The sequence below is a fragment of the Nelumbo nucifera genome, chromosome 1 (assembly GCF_055504915.1).
Source record: "Nelumbo nucifera cultivar China Antique chromosome 1, China Antique-T2T, whole genome shotgun sequence".
Taxonomy (NCBI): Eukaryota; Viridiplantae; Streptophyta; class Magnoliopsida; order Proteales; family Nelumbonaceae; genus Nelumbo; species Nelumbo nucifera.
In genome coordinates, this window is record NC_142649.1 from 153,294,001 (window position 1) to 153,311,283 (window position 17,283).

General features: G+C 40.6%; 1 protein-coding gene across 2 annotated transcripts in view; it reads right to left on the minus strand.

Annotated features, from left to right (window-relative positions):
- PIR121 (transcription activator) overlaps window positions 1-17,283 on the minus strand; it is a 172,341-nt gene that overhangs the window by 64,550 nt on the left and 90,508 nt on the right. For both annotated transcript variants that reach the window (XM_088894769.1, XM_088894770.1), the window contains exons 24-25: window positions 16,150-16,299; window positions 1,260-1,403 (exon numbers count right to left, since the gene is read on the minus strand). In XM_088894769.1, coding sequence (XP_088750895.1) covers window positions 1,260-1,403; window positions 16,150-16,299 — 294 coding nt within the window. The remainder of the gene's footprint in view (window positions 1-1,259; window positions 1,404-16,149; window positions 16,300-17,283) is intronic.

Below are 17,283 nucleotides of genomic sequence, written 5' to 3' on the forward strand. Positions count from 1 at the left end.
TTGATCGGTAGATGGTTCACAATTCGGACCGACCATCAAAGTCTGATGTTCTTATTGGATCAATCAGTTCTATCCCTGGAACAGAAATGCTGGATATCCAAGCTACTGGGGTACGACTACAGAATTGAATACAAAGCAGGGACAGCTAACCGAATGGCGGACTTTTTTTTTCCATTTTGGGATTGAATACAAAGAGGAACAGGAAGCAGTGGAAGATAGAGTTATAAAGAAGATTGAGTCCATATATTCCCAGCACTGGAAGCACTGGACTTTTTTTTTTCCATTTTAAGTCCCTTTCATGTTTGTAATGATTAGCACACAACTATATTCCCATGTTTGGATAATATATGGGCCATATATTTAGGGGTTATTATTTGGTGTCATGGTAAAATCTTGAGCTGGCAAAAATGAAAAAGGAGGTTCAAGTCTGAGGGTAGTCACTTTGCCCAAAAAAGAAAGCCAAAGGTTAGGAATCTATGCAGTCTACCCCTCCCAAGACCCCAGATAGCTGGGACCAACATTGGATATAATGGCCTTTTTATAGCTTATATATCTACTACTGTACTACTGTACTACTGCATAAGTCGGTCACTTCAGATCATGTAAGCTTTAGATATGAGAATTCTGGTCCCTTTTTTGATAATATTAACTATAACTGAATAGACACACTTTAAATGGTCATTATCCAATGTTGGTCCCAGCTATCTGGAGCCTTGGTAGGGGTGGACTGGATTCGGTCATAATCTTTGGCATTGTTTGCACAAAGTGGCCACTCTCGGATTCAATCTCTTGTTCTCACACTTGACAGCTTGAGATAGAATAGACACATTTACCTATAAAAAAGAAACAAAAGACAACATGGAGACACATTTTGAAATGGATATTGTGGAAGACCATCATAATGTGTGAGGATACGGATGATGCATTGCTGAAGCTGGACCAGTAGGCAATCCCAAATTGCTGGGCAATGGCTGTTCTTGAGTTGAATTGAGTATTTATTACAAGACCGTTATTTTCTCATAAATGGAATTTTTATTTATAAAAAGAACAAAGGTTCCTTCAAACTAAAAGAACATGCATGGATACAAAATAGATGTCATCCACAAACAAGAACACAATATGAATGGTAGACCAAACTAATTGGAATCAAGACAATACAAAAAAGAAAAAGAAAAAACATTCATATTACCTATCCAATCAGCTTCAAATATGCTATCTGTTTTTAGTAAAAAAATAAAAGTTTCTTAATATGAGCTTACCTTATTTGATATGTAGTCTAGTAGAGCTCGAATAAGCCATGGCAATGACCTTGATCCTAAAAGCCTGACAATGGAGAACATGTGAGGAATTCCTAAGAACCCGTTGTGCAATCGTGTAAAACTTTGATGGGCCATATTTAAATCCTACAATAACATGAAACATGGAATTCAGAAAATTGAAAAGAAAAATCAAATTATTATGGTTGTTGGGGATGAACTAGTTACCAAGTAATGAAAAGATGCTAAAACAGAATGTTATACAAGCTGGCATGATGCAAGTCAATATCATGACAGACCACATATTAAGGATATCTCCATATATCTCCACTAAAAGATGAGCAAAGAATAAAGATATTGTCAGAAAAGAATAGAAAAAGCACCAGTCTGCTACAACTAAAATCCACCATTATGCCTAAGTCAGTGATCGATATATTGGAGAAACTCCAAAGGGATAGGCTCAGAAAGGGTTAGAAAAAGCTTCATTGAGGAAAACTATTAGCAGGAATATTCAGAAGTGCATATCTGGATTGAGTGAATGGAGATTCCTTACAACCCCCTAGGTAGCAGTCTATGGAAGGGTATCAAGAAAATGAAGCCAGCATTTACACAACACATACAGCTGAAACCAGGCACCAGTGATCACATTCTATTTTGGAGAGATGTCTGGTGCGGGGATAGGCCATTGTGATGCCTATCCCTTGCTTTTTGGAATTGAATAAATAAGGATGTGTTGATAAGGGAGTATGAGTATGTTGGTTCTCAGCTTGTATTGACTTCCCAATTTAGATGCAACAAGAATGGTTGGGAGTCTGAGGACGCAGATCATGTATTGAAGACTTCACATCATACCAGGATACATCCTGATGCTGCGTACAAGAGGATATGAATGGGAAACTCTTCAGGCATATTCAGCATAAAATCAAACTATCTTTTTAGTTGTGAGGGACTGCTCATCCTGTTTCATGCAGGTGGATTTTGGAATGCACTTGTGCCATCCAAAGTCATATTCTTTTCTTGGGCTGCCAATTGATGTTCATTAGTATGATAATGGACAGTTCCTGCATATTCTGTTCTGAACAGGAGACATCCTGTCATTTATTTTTTCACTGTAGAGTTGCTATGCATATACGGTCTCACTTCTCAGGGCTGTTTGGGAGGAGTAGATAACTCCCCCTGACCTTGCTAGTCTCTTCTTTGCCTAAAAGGTGCATGGCTTCTGTAGAGAACACTAATGTGGACTACACTAAGGTGGTCCCCGCTGTTCGTATGTCAGCAATAAGTTATGATTAGGATTAGTTCTTTATGATAAGATTAGGACTACTCTTTTATAAGATTAGGATAAGATTAGGATTAGTCTTTTTTTCAGCTTTATCTTATCTTATCTTATCTTGCCATGTAAGCGATCCAGTACTTTTACAAGTATGATACTATGTATATAAATTTAAAAGGGGGGCGGCTGTTTAAACATATCAACCCAACTCTCTTTTATCAAAATCTCTCTCTCTCTCTCTCTCTCTCTTCTCTCTCTCTCTTTTCTCCCTCTTCTTTTCTTTTTTTTTTCTTCTCCATTTAAGTGTCTGTTCAATCTTGAGTGACTACTTGGTATCAGAGCATTCGATCTAGGGTTTCTCAAGTGGAATTAATTCAGCCAACCACATGAGAATTATTTAGGGCTGAGTTTTTTCATTCGACTGATTCTTGGAGATTACAAGAAGTCTTCAGCAACTGTCCAAGGATTGGAAAGTGCTCCTTGTAATCAGGAAGAATCAGAGAAGAGTTAAGTGATCAAGGTTAGGTCTTTGGTCAAGATTGGAGGTGCCAATCAGATTTTTTGGTTCTCTCATCAAGATTGAAGTTGGCGATCAAGAAGATTTTTCTCCGAGATCAGTTCTGTTTCAGAAGTTTCTCGGGTTGATCAGAATCAATATCAGTTTTGAGCAAATTGAAGTTGGCGAACAGAATTTCACCAAGATTTTTCTTCAAGATCAGGTTTTTTTTTTCTCAGAAATTCCTGGGTAAGGTCTTATTCCTTCTTGAGGGCAGCAACAAGGATAGCTTAATTTGTGAGGTATGGCTATATAGAATTTTTTTTCTTTTTCTCTTCTAGGGTTTAAGAGAAAACCCTGAAATCCAGGACTGTTACTGTGTCTGGATAAGAGATTAGACTTGTTTTTAAGTTTGGCTGCTATCAGATTTCTGTTCTCTGATCATTGTTTTTGGAGTTCTGTACCCAGGCCAACTGCTATTAGTTCTCAGATTTAGTAGGTTGATTGATACAGTGATACAGTGAATTGGAATTTTTTTTTTCTTTCTCTGAATCTGATTTCTGCTTCTAGACCTACTGTCATTAGTTTTTTCAGGCCCAGTAGGCTGATTGTTACAGTAAATAGAAGGTGTTTTTTGCTTAACCCCTAACCAAGAATGGAGTTCAAGCACCAAGGGGAGGGTGTTTTTGGGACTGTTTCAGGTGGCATGACTGAAAACACCTTCCAGATTACAATTGTAAAGTTTGATGGTTCAAGCTACTTAGAGTGGGCCCAATCAGCCATGATGGCCATTGGGGGAAGAGGAAAACTGAACTATTTGTTGGGAGATGTGAAGGAACCAAATAAAGAGGATCCCACTTATGCCCTAAGTGGATTTAGGGCAAAAACAGCTAAAGAAATATGGGATGTTGTGAAAGAAACCTATTCTCAGCCCCTTAATGTTGCTACGGCTTATGAGCTGAAATGTGAGGTAAAAAATCTCAAGCAAGGTGAGAAACAAGTTTCTGTTTATTTTTCAATCTTGAAATCCCTGTGGCATGAAATTGACCACATCGAATCAATTGAATGGGAAAGTCAGAAGGATGCACAGATTTACAGAAAGCAAATTGAAACTAATAGAGTGTTTGAGTTCCTGGCTAGTCTAAATTCGGAATATGATATTGTGAGGCAGCATCTGTTAACAAGAGACAGTGTAACTTTGTCCCAGGCCTATTCCTTAGTGCACAGCGAAGAGACTAGGAGAAAAGTTATGCTACAACAACAGCCTTTTGAATCAGCTCTGGCAGCAGTTAAGCCAAAATTTGGGAGTGATAAGGAAAGAGACATGAAGAAGAAAGCTAAGAAGGACCTACTATGTGAGCATTGCAAGAAACCTAAACATACTAAAGAGACCCGTTGGAAGTTACATCCACATCTAGTTCCACCAAAACTTAGAAACAAAATGGGGAATGCAAATATGGCTATTACTTCTCCGTATCAGGTATAATTCTCTCCTTCTCCTTTTGGTTCAGATCTGATCCAGTTTAAGGTTCAAGAATGATCATTGAAAATATGATTTTCTAAATAGGGAATGCGATTCCCAGTTGAAGGGAGAGAAAAATTTTGAAATTCGCCCCCTTATTCCACAATCTTTGGGCGTCCATCTGATGGATCTCTCATCCCTTCAGTGGTATCAGAGCCATGGTTCAAATCTTGAACCAGTTTGTTTCAGATCTGAACCTGCGCAAATGGGCAGAAGGTGTTCTACCCAATTTGCGCAGATATGAGTTTTGGGAAATTTGTTCCCAAACTTGATGGGCGAATAATCTGAAATTAATTTTACATAAATCTGATTATTATTTAGAATTGTTCTTTATGATTTTCTTGATTTATGGGCTGTTCGTACAAGAGGAGATCGAATTCTTGGTTTGCGCAGGGAACCTGCGATTTTGCAGTTCTTGAATTATTTTTGGTCTGTAAATATTTTTTTTATTTTCTAGACTCAATGTATAAGTATTCAATCTGATGTAATTATTAATAGAAATAGGATTTCTATTTATTTTATTTTGGATCGAAGATGGCGGCGCAGAAAAGGAGATTTCGCAAATGGGAGAATCACTATCTGTGATTTGCAGTTTGTGAAACTGCATTCTGTGATCTAACCTCTGTTTTGCAGGATGGATTGTGCAAACAGCCATGATTGACTGATTCTTGTTTTTCTTTTATCAGTATTTAATTTCAGATTATTTTCTTGAATTAAAGATTTAATTAAAGATCAAACCCTAGACCCATTTGAACCAAGATTGGTTCAAATAGTTTGAACTGAACCTAGGGTTTAATCAAGGCTGAAAGTCAGCCCTAATTTTCCCACTAATGGGCCTAAGGATTGGTATTTAATTAAATGGTTAATTCGGCCCAACCTGTAAAGGCCCAGTTTTAAAAAGTTAAAACTGCTAAAAGCCCACTTAACATTTAAAGCTTTATGGGTAGAAGCATTCGGCCCATATACCTAGATAATATTAATAGTTAATATTATGGTTTTAAAATGGGCTTCAAATGGGCCTTACAGATGATTAATTGATTGGATCAATTTATCCCTACATGTGATGTATGGATGTGTGATGTGCTACGTACATGGGCCATAAGTACTTGGCCCATGCTCCATCGACAGTGGCTCTTGCGCACACCATGGCTGAATGCACATCATTGCCATGGTGTCCCTTTTGGTCATTGGATGACCTCCCTCATTGGTGGGCCCCACACCTCATCGAGAGGTTACGTGCGGAACCCTAGCCGATTTAGGCCCATCGAAATCTGACTTTATGAAAGTCAGTGGGAGCCACTTTGGTTTGACCTAAAATGAGAACTAGGGCGTAATTAACTATTCCCTCCAGCTAATATGAGTGCATGTGATAGGGAGATTCATATGATGAACTCTCTAAAGGCCTTCCATCATTAGCATGAGGATGAGTCCTTCAGTAATAAGGAAACCCACCAGAAAATGGGCTATCCATTTGCTGTTGGGGTTGTCTGAGTGTTTCATAAGATGATAGGGGCGTCATAGACCGATGTGGGAGAGGCTTCACCAGAAAATGGGAACTCTCTCACGGTACCTTGACGTTCACGAATATGATGGGTAAGCACTGATTGGACAGAAAGGTTTACCTGAAAACGGCTCTGAACCTTGTCTGGTAGAGGCCAAAGGGAAAACTCATATGATGAGTGGATATGATCCTTCACAGAAAGGTGGTGGGGTTATGCAGCTGAAACAGTTGGCTCCTTGCACCCTATGTGATTTCCCACATTTCCAGAGACAACCCGTGGTCTCCATCACTGAGAAAGGAGGGAAATCTTAGAGACGAATAAATGAAAATGGAACGTAGATTAAAATCCATATCTATGAACTGAACATGAATCAAATTAGGTTGTGGACTAATGTTTGCTCTTTTATAAGAAAATGGCAAATGGATCATTTGCAAAACTGCTTGATGACAACAACTTGAAGGGCCCAAACTATGCTGACTGGTACAGGAACCTTATGCTGGTCCTACCTTCTGAAAAGCTGGACAAAGTGGCAAAGAATCCTGCCCCAGAGCGTCCGGGTGATAGGGCTTCTGAGGCCCGAAGGAGAGACTATCAAGAATGGGAGGAGAAAAACTCCCTTGCCCGGTGTTACATCATTGCCTCCTTAGACAACCCGATACAGAGGCAGTTCGATCAGATCGAACTTGCCAAAGACATGGACAGTCTCAGGACAATGTATGAAGAGCAGAATCGTTCTACTCGACAAAAGGCCTTGAAACAGTTCATGACCGCACACATGTCCAAGGGTCAACAAGTTCACGACCATTGTCTTCGGATGATGGGATACATCAACGAACTGGAGGCTCTTGGATCCGGGCTGGACCTCTGAATGTCAACTTGCAAGAGCTCAGCAATATGTTGCAAAGAGCTGAAAAAACTTATTAGAAAGGATGAGCCTGTAGCCATGCTTGTTGAAGCTGGGAAGACAGGCAAGAGAAAGAGGAAGGCAAAGAAGCCTCAGAAGAAAGCCACTAAGAGCAAGAAGCAGAAGAAAGACAAAGCATCGGATGCCTGTCACTTCTGCAAGAAGACCGACCACTGGAAAAGGAATTGTCCTGCCTACCTGGAATCCAAGAAAGGTAACTTCGAAACTTGTGTTATAGAAACCAATTTGTTGGTAGCTTCTGCGTCCTGATGTATTGACTCCGGGGCTTCAACTCATGCATGTAACTCACTGTAGGGGTTCAAGGTAAGCAGAAGGCTGAGTGAAGGAGAAGTCACACTCTACTTGGGAACTACTGCAACTGTTGCAGCCACAGCCATAGGAACCGTGGAGTTACTTTTTAGAGAATGAATAATTATACTGAAAGATTGTCTTTATGTACAAAATTTAAGGAGAAATTTGATTTCTGTCTCAAAACTGTGTGCAAATGGTTATTTTGTCTTCTTTAGTAATACAATTACTATTAAAAGAAACAACAGATTCATCGCATACGGGGAACTGGAGAACGGTCTCTATGTTCTGTATCCTTCTCTAGAAACTAACACAACCGAAACTACGTCGGCTGAAATCCCCAAGAAGAGAGCCCGTGATACAGTTAATCCCACATGTCTGTGGCATTACCGACTTGGCCACATCGGTGTTGACCGAATCACAAGGTTGATAAAGGATGGTCCTTTGGATTTTCTAACTGTAGAAGATCTTCCCACTTGTGAGCCTTGCCTACAAGGCAAGATGACGAAACGGCCATTTAACGGTAAACCTGAAAGATGTACAGGCACACTTGACCTAATACATACTGATGTATGTGGTCCCCTGAGTGTTAGGACAAGAAATCAACACGTGTATTTCATCACCTTCACAAATGATTTTTCACGATATGGTTACGTGTACCTAATGAGACACAAGTCTGAATCCTTTGAAAAGTTCAAAGAGTTTAGACAAAAGGTCGAGAAACAGTTAGGGAGAGAAATTAAAGCCCTTCGATCAGATCGAGGTGGCGAGTATCTCTCTGACGAATTCAGGGACTACTTAAAGGACAATGGGATAGTATCACAATTAGCTCCTCCTGCTACACCACAACTTAACAGTGTTTCAGAGAGGAGGAATAGGACCTTATTGGATATGGTCCGGTCGCTTCTCATACACTCAGAGTTACCCACATCCTTTTGGGGTCACGCATTAGAGACTGCGATTTACGTGCTGAATCGGGTTCCAACCAAATCGGTTCCGAATACTCCATATGAACTTTGGACCGGAAAGAAACTAAGTGTTAGACACTTGAAGATTTGGGGTTGTCCAGCACACGTTAAAAGAACGAGTGCAGACAAGTTGGAATCCAAGACCAGCCGTTGCCTATTTGTACGCTACCCAAAAGGCTCTGTAGGTTATCTATTCTATGACCCAAGTGAGCAGAAAGTGTTCTGTAGTCGAAATATGCAATTCTTGGAAACCGATTACATCCTGGACACCCATCATCAAGAAATTGTTCTTGATGAGGAGAGCTCAGGAGCAGTGGGAGATGTCCCACAAGTTCCAGGTAGTGACCAACCTAGAAGATCCACTCGGGTATCCAGGCCACCTGTCCGTTATGGTTATGACCAGGATAGTTACCTGGTGGAAACCTTGACTAGTGAGGAGGATCCCGTGACTTACGCGGAAGCTATGTTGGACATAGATTCCCAGAAGTAGGTGGAGGCCATGAGAGGAGAGGTGGACTCAATGGAGACCAATGGAGTCTGGACTCTAGTAGATCCGTCCTCCGGGGAAAAAGCAATCGGTTGCAAATGGATTTACAAGAGGAAGAAGGGCCCCGATGGTAAGGTTGAGACCTTCAAAGCTCGTCTGGTGGCGAAAGGGTACACTCAGAAAGAGGGCATCGATTATGAGGAAACCTTTTCGCCTGTAGCCATGCTTAAATCCAGTAGGAACCTACTAGCTGTAGCAGCATACCATGATTATGAGATTTGGCAGATGGATGTCAAAACTGCATTCCTGAATGGAGATCTTACTGAAGATATCTATATGCAGTAGCCGCAAGGCTTCATTGCTGCAGGACAGGAAAACATGGTATGTAAACTTAACAGATCCATTTATGGACTTAAGCAAACTTCTAGAAGTTGGAACATCCGTTTTAATTCTGCTGTCAAATCGTTTGACTTCGAGCAGAATCCGAATGAACCCTGTGTCTACAGGAAGTACAGTGGAGATAAGGTTACCTTCTTGGTTCTGTATGTAGATGACATTCTACTCATTGGGAATGATGTAGGAATGTTAACTACGGTGAAAGTATGGCTATCACAGCAATTCTCCATGAAAGATCTTGGAGAAGCCTCCTATATACTGGGTCTTCGATTCTATAGAGATAGATCGAAGCGGATAATAGGATTATCCCAATCTGCTTACATTGACAAAATAGTCAAGAGATACAGCATGGAAAACTCCAAGAAAGGAAATGTTCCTTTCAGGCACGGAGTCACTCTCTCCAAGAAGATGTCTCCCAAGACTTCTGAGGAGATTGATGACATGAAAGACGTTCCTTATGCCTCAGCCGTAGGGAGCATCATGTATGTCATGCTGTGCACTCGTCCTGACATAGCTCAGGCAGTGAATGTAGTAAGCAGATTTCAGGCCAACCCAGGGCAGGAGCATTGGACTGTTGTGAAAAACATACTTAAGTACCTTCGAAGGACAAAAGAGTTTTGTCTAGTATTCGACGGTAGCTCACTACAGATCCAAGGGTATACAGATGCCGATTTCCAGTCAGACCCAGATGATAGAAAGTCTACATCTAGATATGTTTTCACGATAGGATCGTGTGTTGTTTGCTGGAAAAGCAGCAAACAGGGGTCCACTACAGACTCCACGACCGAGGCCGAGTACATTGCCGCAAGTGAGGCTGCCAAAGAAGCCGTGTGGATGAATAAGTTCGTTCACGAGTTGGGAGTAGTTCCCTCCAGCACATCACCCAACCCATTGTTGTGTGACAACAATGGAGCCATTGCTCAGGCGAAGGAGCCGCGAGCCCACTCGAAGTCGAAGCACATCGAGAGGAAGTACCACGTACTGCGGGAGATTGTTAGTAGAGGGGACGTCCTGATTCAGAAGGTAGTGTCAACTGAAAATGTAGCAGACCCATTGACAAAGCCACTATCACAGAAAGTGTTTGAGAAACACGTGGAAAGCATGGGACTCCGGCTAGTACCTGATTGGATCTAAGTGCAAGTGGGAGCTGTTAGACAGTTTTGTATGCCCTTAGCTTCAATCAGAATGATGTACTTTATGAGTTTATTGTAAATGAATAAAAGTGCATATTTGATTCATGTTCCCTTGGTATGTTTCTGTGTAATACCCTTAAACTGGACACTTAATGAGACTCGTGTTAGTTTAGAATGTTCACGGCCAGTGGGTCGGTCTGGGGAGACCTATCCTGACAAGGCTGACACTGTGGTGCCACCAAGTCGGTTGGGGTGGCCTGTCTCAGCTGCCAGGGTGAGACCCTAGGCACATACAGTGTAGGATTAATTGAATCTATGAACTGGACCAGATTTCCAGTATTGCCCTGGACCTTGGAGATTGATGGGCAAAACTGGAAAGTTACACCCGACCCCTAAACTCGATTATGATACTGCACTAGGTGCCGAATTGGGCTGTCTTTGATATACCAATCAGTGAGATCCTTAGTGGGGGTCAAAACCTGGGTTTGTTGGGACAGTCCGAGAATTCATCTGAGTGGGTGATCATAGTGACAGGATCAGCCCCTTTGTCGGACAAAGGTAATGATCGGGGATGCACTCTCACTGATGGAAACCAAGACTGTCGGCAGCCGATTTCAACCGTTGAGATTTGTTTTGCAAAGTATATTTTATATGAGATATAAAAGTATATATATATATATATATTATGGTTTCTCAAATGTTTGCAAAAAGGTTTTAATTCCCGGGATCCATATAAGTGGAGAGTGCAACACTGTTCCTTGCAGCCGAGGGAGAGGTCCTCTCTTGTCGGGCAGTGTGTGATCATTATGGGCTGAGAGGTTAAGTGTAAGACCATTGAGGATAATACCTGATGGTCTAATCTTGCATCTGCCCACAGTCCCTGGGTGTTACAAGGTGGCTTGGCCCAGGGACCACTTAGGGTAAGCGTTGGGCCCATAGAGCCCATTCGATGGGTTTCAGGGGGTGCACTGTCTTTAACAGTGTATTCGGCCAGGCCTTGTAACAAAAGGCTAGGCCGAACCCATGTGGCTGATGTGTAGATCAATGCTTGGGTCCCACGCCATACAAGGAAGCCCAACTGGGCAGTAGTTAGGAAGGTTAAGTGAGCACATAAGCTTAATGGGCCTAAAGCCCATTTCGAACTAGCCTATTCATTTAGTTAATTAAAGGGGCGAATTCTGAGATGGATTAGCAGATAGGATAGGGTCTTGACCCTATCCACTCAGAGAGTCCAGATCTGAATGTGATTCAGATTTAGAAACCTCCTAATGAGATTAGGAGAAAGTTGATCTAATATATAGATAAGATAAGGGTTTATCCCTATCACCTAAAGAGAAGTCTTATCCAAATATGATTTTGATAAGCTGCTCCTAATTGGATTGGGAGCTGATCTTTTAGGTTAACAAAAGGAGGGGGCGGCATCAAAAGAGACAACACATCAGATTTTCTTTAGTGCTAAAATCAAGAAGAGAGAATTCTGCACCCTGCGAATACTCTCTTGCCGCCTCCCTGTTCTTGCCGCCCTGTTTGCCAGTTCGATCTCCAGTTGTGGGAGAAGTCAAGATTGGATCTTGACATCAGTTCTTTGAGAAAGGATTGAAAGGATGCTGTGCTCACGTACCATACTACTGATTCTTGCGAAGGACAGAGTTCTTGGGGAAGAACACTGCTGATTCTGCTCCATCCTGCACTGCGCCATCTTCAGTGGGAGCAGTCTTTGGATCCTTCCTTGGGCGTGAACACCTTCGTTGGGAGATATTACTTCTCCGTATCAGGTATAATTCTCTCCTTCTCCTTTTGGTTCAGATCTGATCCAATTTATGGTTCAAGAATGATCCTTGAAAATATGATTTTCTAAATAGGGAATGCGATTCCCAGTTGAAGGGAGAGAAAAATTTTGAAACTCGCCCCCTTATTCCGCAATCTTTGGGCGTCCATCTGATGGATCTCTCATCCCTTTAGGTAATTCAGCTCCACCTCCTCAGACACCATCAACACCCCGTACCTCAGCTTTTGCTCATTCAAGTAATCAGGCCTCAGCTCACCATGCCTCAGTTACAGGTAATACAGAACATTCATGGATAATAGATTCTGGAGCATCTAATCATATGACTGGCTTGCCGTCACTATTTACTACTTATCACTTATCTTCAGGCAGAGACAAAGTGTCCATTGTTGATGGCTCCCTCACTCCTATTTCTGGCAAGGGAGACATCAAGTTGTCTAATGCTATTTCCTTATCTTCGGTTTTGCATGTTCCTAAGCTTAGTACTAATTTGCTTTCAGTTAGTAGCATTACAAAAAACCAAAATTGTCCAGTAACCTTTTTTCCGGATCGATGTGTTTTTCAGGACCTGGAGACAAGGAAGGTGATTGGGACTTGCGTGAGGCAAATGGAGTTTATCTGCTTGGAGGGAGTCCTCGTTGGGAAGATAGTAAGACTAAGAGGTCTTGTTTTTCTCAATCTGTTGATCAGGCTATGCTTTGGCATAATAAGATGGGTCATTTATCTTTTCGGGCTTTGAAGAGTTTGTTTCTGAGTTTATTTGAATCTATCTAGATGTCTAGTTTGAAATGTGAGAGTTGTGAACTTGCAAAACACTGTAGGACAACCTATTCATTAAGTAATAATATAAGTAATATTCCCTTTGAAATTGTGCATACTAATGTTTGGGGACCTTACCATACCATTGCCATGGGGGGGTACAGATATTTCCTACTGTTTGTTGATGATTATACTCGTTTTTCGTGGATTTATCTCATGCGTTCTCGAGATGAGGTTCCAGTATTAACCCGGATCTTTCATTAGATGATTTTAACCCAATTTAGGGTCAAAATCAAAATTTTTAGATCTGATAATGAGAGAATATTTTGCAAACCCATTAGCCTCCTATTTGCTTGAACATGGGATTATCCATCAAAGTACCTGCCCTCATACACCACAACAAAATGGGGTTGCTGAGAGAAAGAATAGACACATATTGGAGGTAGCTAGAAGCATTATATTTACTTCCAATGTGCCTATACGTTTCTGGGGGGATGTTGTTGTTACAATAGTGTATCTCATCAATAGGATTCCTTCATGGGTTCTTGACATGAAATCTCCATTTACCCTCTTATATCCTGATAAAGAGTTATTTACCATTCCCCTTAAAACCTTTGGTTGTACATGCTTTGTTCAGATTCTTGGCCCTCATCGTTCCAAGTTTGATCCTAAGGCCTCAAAATGTATTTTCCTTGGTTATGCACAAACTCAAAAGGGATATTGCTGCTATGAAGCTACTTCTGGGAAAAGATTTGACTCAATGGATGTCACTTTCTTTGAAGATGTACCCTATTATCCAAGGGTTTCTCCTCTGGGGGAGAGTAGTAAGGATGGGGTTAACTCGTCAGAAGTTCCCATAGCAGTTCGTGAGGGCAAGCATCGTTGCACCACATCTACAGCTCACAACATTTCTCAATTCTTGTCCTACGATCATTTATCTCCCTCCTATAAGTTTTTTTTCGCATCCATTGCTGATGTTCCCATTCCCAGAACAATACAGGAAGCATTGGAAGTACCAGAATGGAAAGATGCAATAAAAGCAGAAATGGATGCCCTCTCAGAAACAATACTTGGGAGATAGTTGACTAGCCTAAAGGTAAGAAACCGATTGGATGTAGATGGGTATTCACTGTGAAACATAATGTTGATGGTTCTATTGAAAGGTACAAGGCCCAGTTAGTTGCAAAAGGATTTACTCAGACATATGGTATTGACTACTTGGAAACTTTTGCACCAGTAGCAAAGATGACCACTATCAGAGTCTTATTATCTCTTGCAACCAGTTACTTTTGGCCGTTGTATCAGATGGATGTTAAAAATTCCTTCCTCAACGGAGACTTGCAAGAAGAGATTTACATGCAGTTGCCTCCCGGATTTTATGGTACAGAGATAAGAAAGAAGGTTTGTCGGTTGAATAAAGCCTTGTATGGACTAAAACAGTCCCCCAGAGCTTGGTTTGATAGACTCAGACAAGCCCTTGAAAGGTTCAGATATGTATAGGCCCAGTCAGACCACACCTTGTTTATTAAGAGTGGTTTCTTCCTTAACCTTGCTTACTGTATATGTGGATGATATTGTAGTAACAGGAAATGATAATACTGAGATTGAGTCCCTTAAGCAACTCCTTCATCAAGAGTTTGAGGTAAAAGATCTGGGAGAATTACGATACTTCTTGGGCATTGAGGTAGCCAGATCCAAGCATGGGATTTTTGTTTCTCAAAGAAAGTATGTTCTTGACCTATTGGAAGAAACAGGAAAGTTGGGTGTTAAGCCTGCTGACACACACCCATTGAACAAAATCACAAGATTAGTGCAAAGGGTGGAGAACCCCTTGAAGATAAAGCTATGTTCCAACGGTTAGTTGGAAAACTTCTCTATCTTTGTCTCACTCAACCCGACATCATTTATGCAGTCAATGTGGTTAGTCAGTATATGCACTCTCCTAGGACTATTCACCTCCTTGCAGTTGAGAGGATACTAGCATATTTGAAGAGGTGCCCAGGTAGAGGCATTTTATTCAAGAATAATGATCACATGAAGATAGAAGTTTTCACAGATGTTGATTGGGCTGGGTGTGTTGATGATCGAAGATCTACCTCTGGATATTGTGCTTTTGTAGGAGGTAACCTTGTCTCTTGGAGGAGTAAGAAACAAAATGTTGTTTCTCGTTCCAGTGACGAAGCTGAATATAGGTCCATGGCAAATGGTGTAGCTGAGATCCTGTGGTTGAGATCATTATTTGAGGAGTTAGGTATTGTTTATAAGAAACCCTTGATGTTGTACTGTGATAATCAAACTGCCATCAATATAGCCCATAATCTGGTACAACAAGACAAAACTAAGCATATTGAAGTGGATCGACATTTTATCAGAGAAAGGGTTGCATCTCAAGAAGTATGTCTTCCATACATTACCTCCGACATGCAGCTGGCAGACCTTCTCACCAAGGCGGTTTCAAGGAAGAAGTTAGAAGCAGATCTATGCAAGTTGGGAATGACAAACATTTATTCCCAACTTGAGGGGGAGTATAGAGAACACTAATGTGGACCCCACTAAGGTGGTCCCCGCTGTTCGTATTGTCAGCAATAAGTTATGATTAGGATTAGTTCTTTATGATAAGATTAGGATTAGTCTTTTTTTCATCTTTACCTTATCTTATCTTATCTTGTTATCTTATCTTGCCATGTAAGCAATTCAATCCTTTTACAATTATGATACTATGTAAATAAATTTAAGAGGGGGGCGGTTGTTTAAACATATCAACCCAACTCTCTCTCTCTCTCTCTCTTCTCCCTCTTCTTTTCTTATTTTTTTTTCTTCTCCTTTTAAGTGTCTGTTCAATCTTGAGCGACTACTGCTTCTCTAGAAGAGGGAAAGCTCTTTAGAATTCACTTCCAATGGCAGTATGCTGGTCCATTTGGAAGGTGCAGAACTCTAGAATTTTTGAAGCTAAAGAGAAGCCAACGAGAATGTAATTTGAATCTCATTGTACAGGGGTTTATAGTGTTTATAACATAATGCATTACATTACCTCTTTCCAAAAAATGGCAGCTTATATGATGGGTGGGCCAGTGGGGATCCTAGTACTTTTTTGAAGGAGTTACTGAGTTAGGGTTGAGCATTTTAGAAATCAGTGGTACAGCATTTTGTATGGGCAATTGTATGTCTGTTGGCTGATTTCTTTTCTCATATTCTACACAGAATCACAGATACAACTGATACAGATGTAACGAGCTTGTGCAATTTTTGAGGGGCTCTCCCCCTCTGTATTAATACAAATATACCATTTATCAAGGAAACAAAATCTATCACTATATTCAGGAAAGTTCAATTGAACCTTGTTACTTCATGAACTCACTTGGGAACCACAATAGAAATTAGGCTTGGCATAAGGCATCGATGGCTTTTGAACAGGAACAGGGGAGACTTTTGATGACCGAATAAACCTTTGAGTAGTGTTGCACAAGATAAAGTTCGGCAAGAAATCATTCTGCAACTCTGTCCAAACCTGTAATCCATGAAAATCAAATATAACAGAGAAACAACAATGATTGGTCACCAGTCATAAAATGCTCAAAAGAAACATCCAATTCTCATAATCCACCCTAAAATCATATATTTGTAGAGAACACTGATGTGGTACCCACTGTACTGTACTCATATGACTATAGTCAGCAGTTAGTTGGTAGTTGGTAGTTATTTCAGTCAGTTTATAATTATTACTCTTTTATTTTTTCCATGTAAGCAGTAAGGGTATTTCAGCCCTTTTACCTTTATTTGAGAATTAATATAAATAGTAAGAGAGGGGCGGCAGATCTATTATCCTCTCCTTTTCTAAATCTCCCTTCGAATTCTTCTTCTCCTCTTCTTTTCTCTTCTCTTATCCTCTTCTCCTTTCTCAATTTTTCTTGCTAATTGAACACTAAAATCTAGGACTGATTGTAGTCTTATTCAACTACAATATTCTTTTTATTGTAGATCTATTCCTTTTTATTAGAAACATACCAATTACAATCTACTGAAAAATCATAGAGCATTTTATCTATGAAAATAAACTTATATAACATTTATGAATTGAATCGAACCATATATGCACCATGACCTTTTTTATTTTTTATATTTTGGATATGTTAGCTGGAAAGGATGTTATGGATGATTTGCAAGATTAGAAAAGACAATTAGAAACAACCTCATTGGAGAGGACTTAAAAGTACCCACAACTGATGAGAAGATGGAGGAAAGTCAACTGAGATGGTTTAGTCATCTGCATTGAATACCAAGGACTGCATTGATAACTAATGAGACGGAGGAAGTAGATGGATCTAAAAGGAACAAGGAGAAGACCAAAGAAATCATGGGCCAGAGTGGAAAGAAATGATCTGAGGACATACATTTTGACAGAAAACAAGGTCCTTACAGGCACAATGGCTGGAAAGAATTCGCATAGCTGACCCCAAATTGTTGGTATAAAGGGTGAGTTGAGTAAAGTTGG